Source organism: Salminus brasiliensis, chromosome 13, assembly GCF_030463535.1.
Source record: "Salminus brasiliensis chromosome 13, fSalBra1.hap2, whole genome shotgun sequence".
Taxonomy (NCBI): domain Eukaryota; kingdom Metazoa; phylum Chordata; class Actinopteri; order Characiformes; family Bryconidae; genus Salminus; species Salminus brasiliensis.
Window position 1 is genome coordinate 29,618,904 of NC_132890.1, and position 12,392 is coordinate 29,631,295.

The 12,392-nt window shown below is 40.2% G+C and overlaps 1 protein-coding gene across 1 annotated transcript; it reads right to left on the reverse strand.

Annotated features, from left to right (window-relative positions):
• Positions 1-3,328: 3,328 nt before the first annotated feature.
• On the reverse strand, positions 3,329-11,111 carry bcl2l10 (BCL2 like 10). The gene is made up of 3 exons (XM_072694807.1): positions 11,023-11,111; positions 8,983-9,393; positions 3,329-4,347 (listed from the first exon to the last, which is right to left on the reverse strand). The coding sequence occupies exons 2-3, from the start codon at positions 9,388-9,390 to the stop codon at positions 4,225-4,227; spliced, it is 531 nt and encodes a 176-aa protein (XP_072550908.1). The 5' UTR covers positions 9,391-9,393; positions 11,023-11,111; the 3' UTR covers positions 3,329-4,224.
• Positions 11,112-12,392: the final 1,281 nt, after the last annotated feature.

A 12,392-nucleotide genomic window follows, 5' to 3' on the forward strand; every position in this document is an offset into this window, starting at 1 on the left:
ACATTGACTGAAAAGTTCCGAGGAGCCTGTGGACCGCGGCCCGAAGCCGCCCCTGGGGGGGGGGCGCGGCGCCGCAGGGCTGACATATATAAGCTGTTTTTGGAAAGAGATATTATCGTAGACATTGAATGATGTGGATAGACTACTCAACATGTGTCGATCCACCAGATGAAGATCTGTACCCAATCAGGGAAACTGAAGAGTTCATGCAAATCTGCAAATAAATCTGTTGATACATGCAAAGCACAAGTCTGTGTTCAAGTCTACTTCCAATCTCTGCTTACCATAATACTGAGTGTTCTAGCTGAGTACTGAAAGAGGCATGTGTTAGAATCATTTTCAGTAACCGAGTTTCCACGGCTTAGTGACTTTCGTATTCTTCTACAAAATATCCACTATAAGGGAGAGAGCCACTGTATTTGCCCAAACACCCAAAAGTGCTAATTTACCTTAAAATGCTCAGCTGCCCTATAAACTCTTTTTTGACCCTGAATTAGTTTGCTTGTGCTACAACAGCCAGTCTTCCTTAAACAGCCCATCTCTCTCCCGTCTCCTCCTTTTGATCTCTGAGAACTTGGACTCCACTCTGAAGGCGTCCTGTGGTATCTGGCACCAATATGTCGGCAGCAGATCCTTTAAGTCCTGTATGTTGTGAGGTGGAGACATCATGGATTGCATCAGTGACCCTTAGTGCCCATGATCCTGTCATCAGTTCAGCAGTTGTTCTTTCTTGGACAACTTGGTAGCTACTGACCACAACATACCAGAACAATCCCACAAGACCTGTCTGGGTTTTGGAGGAGATGTTCTGTCCCAGTCGTCTAGCCATCACTGTTTGGTTCTTGTCAAAGGTGCTCAGATTCCTATGCCTCTTATGCTTGTCCATTTTCCTGCTTTTAACACTAACTTCATCCCCTTCAAGAAGTGACGCTGTTCCCTTGACAGATGCTACTGTAGATGAAGGTAATCAATGTTTTTCACTTCACCTGTCTGTGGGGAAAAATGTTCAGCTCTGCTTTTATTGGCTGATTTGCATCACTGAGATGACCACAGACGCACAGCAGTCACCCTAGGGGTACACATGCCAGGGAAGAAAGAGCAAAAGGATGGTTTATCGACATGTTTAGTGTTCACTAGTCAGACCGTACAAATCAGATTTGGATCTCTTGGAACTTGAAATATGAACACTGAGTATAGCTCGTCTGTTCTGGTCCAAATCCGTTAACAGGGTTGTAAACTGGGTTTGGTAAAAATCCCAGCACACCAAAATGTGTCACAGCAAACCATCTGACAACATTCTCTCGGCTTATTGTTCAGACCTGTCTGGGGCAGGAGCAAGGAAGTATATACAGGAAGAAGGCGGTGCTCCGGACTAGTGCATTATTATTAGTGCAGTTTAACATGGATTGAAGGCAGAGATGCCATTTGTTCATAATTGTAGTAATTATCTGCACAATATACCAGGTTAACCGACTCCACAGAGCCGTTTAGCTCAAACCTGCAGAGTACACCTGATAGTTGGGTCGGCTTGAAGTTAGATCACGTTCTCACCACAAATTAACCCCTCCAGAGTTTGTTTGGGGCTGGACTGAGAACACCTCTTCTCAAGGGTTTTTTTAGTCCGCATCTAAGTGTAATTACTGTATTCACACCAGCCCAAACGAACCGCATCAAAGGGGAAACTGAACCAGAGTCTGATTGAACCGAATTTAAAAATGCCCTATGGTGTAACCAATGCCTACTTGAGATTACTTAACAATAAACACAGTTTAAGGCAAGTATGTTCTGCTAAACCAGTTAGGTATAAGCTCCCATTACGTGTTAGCTACACTAGCCATATTGTTCCAGTGTAAAACCAAAGAAGCAAAGTTCAGACACCAAACACGTCTTGCTTGACTAACTAGGTTAATATGAAAATGGTTCATTTGTTTGTCATACTTGTGCTTCCCCTTTGAACACCTTCTCTGAAATCAGTGTTGAGAAAGCTGGCCTGCAAATGTAAGCTGTATGGACTGGCAAACCGCTAGACGTCCTGTAAAAAGAAGAAAATGTGCCAGTAGGTCAACAACCTACACAGCTTCTTCCAAAGCTGATTGAAGCTTCTGGATTTGACAGTAAAAACCACCCTATAACATTCTTCGTCATTCTGCTTCTGAGGTAGCGCTGATAGCAAAAAGAAGGTTCTTTTTTTCCAGCAACCTTTGCATCCACAAAGGCCAGAATTGACGGCCTTTCCAGTGGACAATGGAAATGAACATGGCTCCTTTAAACAGCCTTCAAGCTACTCTGCTAATGCTAGCCTCAACTTCTCTGCAACACTCTTTTGTTTTCAGCTGCATTTTTCCTGAAAGATCAGGTACCCCAGAGCTTTTGCCAGAACGCTACACGATCGGTTGCACTTGGCGGTACACGCCGTAAAGCGATCCGTCGCTTGGGTCACGTTTAGCAAAGCACAGTTTACGCAGCAAGCTTGTCAGGTTTCAGTGGGTAAAAGTTCAGTGAAACATGAGCAGCTGCTTCTAAAGGCCAGGTTAAGGAGGGAAGGTGTATTGCTGGAGCAATAGTGATATTTGAGAAGTGAGATGAAGGTTATAGGATTTACAGAAAGTGTGCAATAATTATTTTAACAAAATTAGGCAGGTGCATAAATTTGGGCACCCCAACAGAAAAATTACATCAATATTTAGATGATCCTCCTTTTGCAGAAGTAACAGCCTCTAAACGCTTCCTATAGCTGATTTGAACAGCCAATGATTTATAAAGGAAAATCATCAAAACTATCAGGGGTGCCCAAACCTTTTCATACCACTGTATGTCTCATTTAATGCCTAAATAGGCAGGACTGATTACTGGTGCACTGTTGGTTGGGTCCAAGCTTGCTTTACTAGTTAGCTACTTTAGCCTTGTAGCTCCAGTATAGAACTAAAGAAGTTTCAGACACCAAACATGTTTTGGCTAAGTAAGTTACATCTGGTCTGAATACAAACCAGACATTTTTGTTGTGCTGAATCAAATCGAAACAGAAACAGAAACAGACTTTTAAATGCCACGCTGAGGTGGCACCCACTCCATTGGAGTCTTTTAAGGCCATCTGCCTCATGAGTTGTGAGGCAAGTTAGTACTAGTTTCCACATGAACATTACAGTTGAGAGTTTCGTTTTAAACACCCATTAAAGAATTACACATATGAAAGGTCATGAAAGCTTTACATTTGCAGAGAGCAGCACCAGAACAAATCAAATATTTAGTTTCATTAGTAATTAAAACAAGTAAGAGAAATCCAGCTTTTATGGTAACTTTTTTTTATTAAGAAAGTGTTAAATAAATAAAACAATGCAAAAATAGGCTTTGTCAAATGCGGGTAATTGCCTAGTTACAATAGTTACAATTTGTTCTTTAAATGGTAAATAAATACATTGTACAAATGAAGTTGGTCACTAATTGGGAAGTCACAGAAAGGGTTGGAATTAAACAGATTAGCACCTTTACGAAAAACAAAACAAAACAAAAATTATATGAACGTAAACAAACACACAATAATATAGAGTAAATGAGATGTTTCTGGCTGCTGTTTACATTTTTATTCATATAAATATAATATATTAATTTTGTGCGTTTCAAACGCAGATTTGCAATGTCGGTGAATGAATTAAGACTTCAGAACAATATACGGTCTATAAACACAGAACTGGAAAATAAAACCTGAATAATTAAACACCACTAATAAAGAATAAACATTTTTCCTCCTATATGAAGGGTTCCTTTTGTAATAACAACAAAACTTGTTAAATACTATTCAATAATGAAAAAATACACAAACCAAAATGTGACTACCTAGAAGCATTTCTACCCTAAAAATGCACCAAGATATGCAAACTGTTATTTGCCATTTTTGTGAAGATCATTTTAAAGATCTTACAAATCACACAGCAAGAGTGAGAGAACGACTGAGCGAAAGAGAGAGGGAGGATGATTGACTGGTGGTACAAATGTGCAAAGAACATTCAACAGAGGCATTATAACTGGTTCTTAAAAAGAAAAAACAAACAAAAATACTGAAAGATTTCCTATTGAAAGTGGTCTTCTTAAGAATCACTTAAGGCAAAAAAAGGGGGGGGGAAATGGAAGAATCAGTGAAAGGGGAAAAAATTAGAAGACAGAGAAAGGCATCAAAATGATAAAAGACTAAGAGCATGTAAAGAACAAGAAAAAAAAATAAGGTTGTCAGCGCACAAGGAGAAAGGTCAGTCCAGCTAACCCGACCCCTGCGGCGGCGAACAGTGCTGTTTTCATGGAGGAATCTTGGTTTACATGTCCAGCTCTGCTGACGAACTTGCAGAATCCTTCCTGCCAAACAAACGACACAAGACATATCCATTAGACTCAGCAGTCCCGTAAAACACACAGTTTGTGCTTTATGACAGTTTGGAGAAGATAAGATGCTTAAAAAGCACAAAAACCTTTAAGAAAACCGCTCGTATGCCGGTTAGGCGGGCAAATCACAACCCAATATAACTGCCAATAACCTGCACTCAAGTTTCAATTTTGTTTCCAAAAATATTTTCCAATCCCCCCCAGACATTGGTAGTTCCCAATTTACACTGCATTGTGGTTCCAAATATGCATTGTGGATATTTGAGCATACTCCCACTTTTCCACTTGTTCCTCTGTACTAGTTAGTATTCCCAATTAGTAAGCGACAGGGATGCACCCCTGTTTTAATGGGGTTTTAGTGCAAGTGGAAAATATCAGACATAAGAGGTAATAGCGCTGTTGAAAGAGCGTAGACATGTCACATATATACACAGCTGTCATTGCGTACATTAAAACGGCAAGAATCAGAGAAAGAAAAAAAAAAAAAACCAAAAAAACCACCTCGGCACGCTTGACCTCTTGAGGCCAAAAAAGGAGCTTCTAGCATGAATCTTTACAAGTTACGTAACTCTGCTCTTGGAGAGCAGCTGAAATTAAACTTTAATCGTCCCGCACTTCGATGAAAACGGCTGAAACATTCAGTGGTGAATGCTGACAGTGAGCCGAACGAAGTTCTGAATGTTTTTCCATTCATTTCAGATTCTTTGCCCAGCCCTAACTGATATGTAAATGAAATGAACACTGCTCTAACTGGCTGCTTTGTATCATGTTTCCTTCTAACTTTAGCAAGAATGGGCGGGGCTAAACTGCAGTAGGCTGAACAGATGGATATGTAAAGAAGTCAGGTTTTATAACGTTACAAAAACAATAAATAGAACTATCAAAATAACATTAATAAGTTTAACTCATCCTAAGGGTGTTACATACTCGTCTGAACAAAACAGGTTCTAAAAATTATTTTTTACGTTAAATATGACTGAACACTTGAACATTAGCTTAATAGAAATGCTTTTAATAAAAATCTGCAGCGACTTTTGTCTTTCCAGGACAAACTCAACAAGAGTTAACAAAATTCAACAACATACATGAGGAAAACAACATGCCTTGCAGTTCTAGGTCTTAATACCGAACCAAAAGGGCAAACGTTTTGTTTATGAAGCAGTGAGCTGAGCAGCTGCCAGCAGAAAGCCACCTGTTGTACTGGTCAGAAAAGTCCAGGTGGTGGATATTTGTCTGAGTTTTTCATGTTTCTTTCTAAGGGAAGCGTTTTTAAAGTCTGTGAGGCGTGGAGATCAATAGTGTGTTAACACAATAGGCTGAAAGGCTGCGGTCTCCCAAGTCGAAGCTGCCAGCTGTGCGCCTGCCTGCGTGCCGGTGCGTGTTTACATGGAAGAGTAACAGAAACAGCTAATGCGAAAGACAGATCTGTCTGGCCTTAAATGTGGAGGGATGCTCTAAATCTTCATCAAAGGAGATTGCATGTCCAAATGTATTCAGACCCCCTTTCTAATGAGTGAATTCAGCTACTTGTTGACAGTTGAGCACACACAGCCTGTTTAGTGTCCACTGAAAATGACTGACCAACAGAACAGCGCTGTGCTCAGTGTTCTCTGGAATGATTGAGCTCCATCCAATACTAATCATTCAACATCTGTGATCCTGACCTCACTGATGATCTTAAGAGAAAAGGCGCTACAGAGGTTTCTTGCGTGATGCCATAGAAGAACCATTTTTAGTTCCAATTAGAAGATCCATGTCTATAAAAGACATGTTAGAAAAACCTTCTTTTTTAATGAAGAGGATGTGAAGATTCCTTACCAATTAAGAAGGTTCTTCACATTCTCTCTTTTTTTTTTTTCTAAATGGCGGGGTCTATAAAGTCATTAGGAATTAGGCTGTGTGACGAGTTTTGCAAAGCAGAGAAGGAGCAGAGCATTTCTTTATGTTAGCCCCCACATCACATCTCTGAATGGACAAACTGAAGACCAGCACTTACTGAGTTCTGACAGCTTGAACTCAGCCCATGTAAACATGAGCAACATTAGCGAGCGCCCTGAACAGCACAACGAGCAAAGAGACACAGCCTCATACTTCTACATTAAACTAGTACTGAGAACAGTTATTAAATAAGTAAACAGCGTTTACAAAACAAAGTAAATCAGTCCCAACATTCAGCTCTGCATTCGCTCTGGTTCAGTTTAACTCTATTGTTAAAGTCTATTGTTTGCCTTGTTAAAAACGACATGACAAGCAGAGTTTTTAGCTGGAGTTTTTCAACTTGGAGTGGAAACTCTGGTGACTGTGGTTAAATTATTGGCGTATTTAGAAAAGGGCAGTGGCCTCAGCTATTGTTTACAGCATGACCGGAAGCTGTTTAATGCTACTATTTGCGCTTCCACATTAACAAATGCAGAAGTGCGATAATTCACACCAAGTCTATTAACTTTGGAAACGGTCTGTGTGTTTACTGCACATATGAGTAAAGAGTTTTTCCATGTTGTATCAGAAAGATAGAAGTAGCAGTATTTCAGGTTCAGTCCTGTTCGGCACAGGACAGCACTTTGTTTCAAACAAACTGAAACAAACTGACTAAACTGAAGTAGAGGAAGTGATTACCGTTACTTTACACCAGCACATTACGTCTATTACATTACCTGCAACTCTGACTCATTTACACCTCTGGTAAGCCACCCTGAAGCTCACTTTGCTTCCATATAAGGACCAAGAGATGCTGAAATACATGATGGTCTGAGTTTGGGTTGGGTGGGTTAGGTGGTGGTGGTGGTGGTCTGGGTGGTATTTATTCCAGGATGATGAGTAGCGAGAAACTCACCGTCTTACAAAGCACAGTCAACAATAGAAAGCAGAATAAAAACACAAAGAAGAAAGAAAGCAAATAATAAGAAAACAAATGAAAGGTGAGAAAGAAAGAATGAAAGAAAGAGCAAGACAGATGGAGGAGGGAAGCAAAATAAACAGGTAGAAAGAAAGAAAATTAAACTTTGTTTACACCACTGTGTTCAGAGCGACACCTGGTGTGCTCAAGGCACCATTAACAGACATTATTCCCCAGCCGGCAGAAGTGTGGACGTTTTCAGATGGTAAATAAAAGAATCTATTTTAGCTATTTTACAGATGGATATAAGGGGGCGTGGGGGGAGTCCCTTCAAGGTCAAAATGTCCCACTGTGATCATTTGATTATGAGTTGGACACCCCCCCCAAAAAAAAAAAAAAAAAAAACACACACACACACACACACACACACACACACTATAGAAACTCAAATCAGCGGCATCACATTCACCCACTATAAACCAGTTACTTTCACATCAGTAGACCAATACCAGATATCAGTCCAGAGTGTGTACCACTACCACTTTACTGAAGTGCTGTAAGGGAACTGGGAAGAAAAGTTAAGCTGATTGGTCCGAGAGGTGAGTCAGAATGGATTATAAGACACACCATAAAAGTCTGTGTGAGACAAAAATAAGTAAAAAACATGGGACATAAAAGCTAAAAGAGAAAGAGAGAAAGAAAGAACAAACTAAAAGAGCCAAAGAAAAACAGGAGTGAGTTTCATGACCGGAGAGACGGAGAAGAAAAGAATAAGCAGAAAGGATGAACTCGGGGCAGAGCAGCTGTGATGTGTTGCTGTGGTATTAAACTGGGTATAAAAGTGCAGCTCGGGAAGCTCCCACACACATTCCTGGAATGGTTTGGCTTCAGTCACTCTCTAATTGCCATAAACAGAGAAGCCGCAGGTGCTGCTCTAAACCTTCACTCAGATGGTTGTGTTCAGCATTCAGCTTAAACACCAGAACAACTCAACATCTCATCTGCAACTCTTCTCAGGTCTTTATAAAGATGCTGTGTTTTTTCGTTTTTTGTTCTTACCAAAATAAAAATGAGAAAAGGGCGGGAATGCAGAAATTACCCGCTTCAATCATCTAATCATCAGTCAGACCGCCTCCAAGCTTCCTGATAAAGCATGCCAAAATAGAGTGGGGGAAACCCCAGATACTGCAGTAAAGCTGGCATCACTTAAATCCACCTAAATCCACACTATCTGTACTGACTGGTTTTGCTTTCCGAACTCATCTCTTCTTCACTTCCTGTTTTCAATCGCACTTCAGAGAAACTGGCCTCACACTTCCCACTACAAACAGCAGCTAAAGGGCAATTAATGAGTGTGCTCATGCGCACTTTCATTACAAACTGGACAATGGCATTGCAGATAAGGCGTTTACTTATCTTTAAAAACGCTTACTTTTCTCCAGAAGTAGCTGACGATAATAGTAGCAAGAAATGAGCATGTTGTGGTTTTGCTTCTTTAAGTTTTAGTTTTAGTTAACTTGAGCAGGATTTTTCAGGTAATTTCTGGACTATATCTTCATCAATCATTCAGCACAAAATGTGAACTCAATGTCAAGCTGATGTTTAGTTCATGTTTTGATGGCAGAACAGTCTGCTCGGGGGCAGATTCCACAAACTCTGCTTGTTCCAGCACATCCTGCTTTTCTTTTTGCATTTCCACCAAATCAATTTACATTCAGCATGAAATGTTCTGTACTTTGAGCATTTTGACCAATCACATGCAAACTGCTTACCCAGCCTTCATTTTCCACAAGCCAGTCTTTATGCTCTCCTCCCAGGTAATCAGCTATCGTCTCTGCTAGCCTGCTACAGCACTCTGGCCCGTCTCCTCTGGAGAATAGTTCAGTGGCCAGAACGCCCGTAAATGTAAAGAGTGACACAACTCTGCCCCAGTTCAGTTTCCCATCTTCCACCAGAACGGTCATGACGCTGTGAAGGCACGCGCTGGGGTCCGCGCCACAGGTTGCCAGGAAGCTCTGGGACAGCGAGTGGAATTTCGAGTGGTGCTGTCGCTCCATTTCCTTGGCCAAGCGGCGCATAGCCTTAGCTGTCTCGGTGGGAGGTGTCCGTTGGACCCCGGTGCAGAAGGCAATGTAATCCTCCGCCAGCGCCAGGGTTTCTTTCCTTAACCAACAGGACATTTTCTGTACAGAAAATAAAAATATTGATTAGATTGTCATATAATAATGATTATTTACTCTTGTGAGCACAATTGATCACTTCCATCACCTTGTGCTCACTTTTCATAAAAGACCCAGAGTCTGAGTTTTGACCTCCTGTGGCTTAAAGGTATTTCTGATGCCATTCTTGTCCAGCAGATGACGCGACTTAGGTCAATTATAGTTAACAGCATGATTCTTAAACAGTCAAGCAAGCTTCACACTGAACACCATCTCTCCCAGCTAAGATGATCTTGATACTAACTATTCATCATGTGAATGTAATATTAAGGCTGCAATACTTTGCAGGGTGCATTGCAAGGGTAGTATAAACAGCATGCACTTTGGAAAAGGGCCATTTATTTATTCTGTTGATTCCCTCTGCAGCTCTTCTCAGCTGACAGACAAAACATTGTTGGAGTACCCTGGTCCATGCAGCTCATCCAGCCTTACATCATATTTTGGCTGTTTGCCTGAGGCTCGGCTATGACTAGTTCCAATTACTAGGCCACACATTACGTCCATTCACTGTATGCTCTGAATAAGACTTATTTTCAGCACTGCTAGGTCAGTCACAGACCACAGAGGATGTGTCGTGATTTAGTAGTCAATGCCATGCCTTACTATTTAAACTATATATATATATATATTAATTTCCTTGTAATGCATGAATGACTCACACTGTACATCAAAGAAACATTTGCATATCAAATATCAGCTCACAGTTCTCATATCTGCACAGCCTTCATTTCTTATTGACACGTTTAATCCATAATATCTAGAAAATATCAGTGCACTAGTTAAAAAGCATTTTTTATGTATGTTTATTTTAATTTCCCACAGTTAGCTACCCAGTGTTGCTGTATGGGTTGACAACACTGTGGGATGCTGAATGAATCTAAAGCACAAATCGAAAAAGGATGAAAGTCTGATGTGAAACAGCTCCCCATGCTTCCAGTAACAGCCCCTCATATTTGCATGCGTGGGTGGGGGGGCTAGCCAAGCGCCTCAGGTCTACGGTCCAGATGGAAATCACAGGTTACCTGGGAATGCCCCCCCATCACACGGTAGAAAACACCCGGCTGTATTGGTCATAAATCGATACTCATGATGAGTAGATTCCTATAAACACACGCTAGCACTAGTTTGACTCACAAATTCTCCATCCACGTCGTCTCTAACCAGATAAGCGGTCGGAAAACCACAGAAACAGAAAGTTTCAGTTCCACCTTAAGCATGAGCGCAGCCGCGGCACAATTTAAGGTGGAACGGAAAATTCGAGTAAGACGCCTCATAAAACCACGTTGTACTGTTCACGTTGATGGAAAATGCTGGTTTCGAGCCATAAACTATTAGAAAATGAACACAAAGGCGCCGAAATTACGCAGAAATGTCAGAGAGCTCCGTTTTATCCACACAAAGCGGCTAATGCTAAAGCTAAAGCTGCAGCCTATCAATGAGACACAATAAGGCAGAGCAACCCGGCCGTTTACTAGCGGCCTTTTCCGCTTTCACACAGAAATAAACCTCGTCGGAAAGCGACTCATCAGTACCAGAAAGGCAAAGAAGGCTACTCGTGTTAAAAAAAAATGAAGGATGCAAAAGCCCACTCACGGTCCCCCCGCTGTCCAGCTGCTCCTCTCAGGTCGTTCAGTACGTGTATGAAAGCTGCTGCACCGTTTGATTCACTAAAGTCCCTCCCACGTCTGCGTCTGCGTCTGCGTCTGCGTTATGGGTTTTCCTAGCTAGCTGTGGCATCCCCGAATAATATAATAATGTCTATAGGACTATAATAATGTCATGTTTATTGATCTTCTCTTTGCTAAAGTCATGTTTATAGATCTCTTTGCTTAAGTCATGTTTATAGATCTTCTCTTTGCTAAAGTCATGATTATAGATCTCTTTGCTTAAGTCATGTTTATAGATCTCTTTGCTTAAGTCATGTTTATAGATCTCTTTGCTTAAGTCATGATTATAGATCTCTTTGCTTAAGTCATGTTTATAGATCTTCTCTTTGCTAAAGTCATGATTATAGATCTCTTTGCTTAAGTCATGTTTATAGATCTCTTTGCTTAAGTCATGTTTATAGATCTTCTCTTTGCTTAAGTCATGTTTATAGATCTCTTTGCTTAAGTCATGTTTATAGATCTCTTTGCTTAAGTCATGATTATAGATCTCTTTGCTTAAGTCATGTTTATAGATCTCTTTGCTAAAGTCATGATTATAGATCTCTTTGCTTAAGTCATGTTTATAGATCTCTTTGCTTAAGTCATGTTTATAGATCTTCTCTTTGCTTGTCATGTTTATAGATCTCTTTGCTTAAGTCATGATTATAGATCTCTTTGCTTAAGTCATGTTTATAGATCTTCTCTTTGCTAAAGTCATGATTATAGATCTCTTTGCTTAAGTCATGTTTATAGATCTCTTTGCTTAAGTCATGTTTATAGATCTTCTCTTTGCTTAAGTCATGTTTATAGATCTCTTTGCTTAAGTCATGTTTATAGATCTCTTTGCTTAAGTCATGATTATAGATCTCTTTGCTTAAGTCATGTTTATAGATCTTCTCTTTGCTAAAGTCATGATTATAGATCTCTTTGCTTAAGTCATGTTTATAGATCTCTTTGCTTAAGTCATGTTTATAGATCTTCTCTTTGCTTAAGTCATGTTTATAGATCTTCTCTTTGCTAAAGTCATGATTATAGATCTCTTTGCTTAAGTCATGTTTATAGATCTCTTTGCTTAAGTCATGTTTATAGATCTTCTCTTTGCTAAAGTCATGATTATAGATCTCTTTGCTTAAGTCATGTTTATAGATCTTCTCTTTGCTAAAGTCATGATTATAGATCTCTTTGCTTAAGTCATGTTTATAGATCTCTTTGCTTAAGTCATGTTTATAGATCTTCTCTTTGCTTAAGTCATGTTTATAGATCTTCTCTTTGCTTAAGTCATGTTTATGGCGCTCCACTTCACTTTATGGAACCCTC

What these genes read in the sequence shown, in the direction of transcription:
- bcl2l10 (XM_072694807.1), bottom strand. Translation starts at nt 9,390, where the DNA reads ATGTCCTGTTGGTTAAGGAAAGAAACCCTGGCGCTGGCGGAGGATTAC. An exon ending in TTGTGGAAAATGAAGGCTGG is followed by an intron (nt 4,348 to 8,982) that starts GTAAGCAGTTTG and finishes TTTGTTTGGCAG; the next exon opens with GAAGGATTCTGCAAGTTCGT.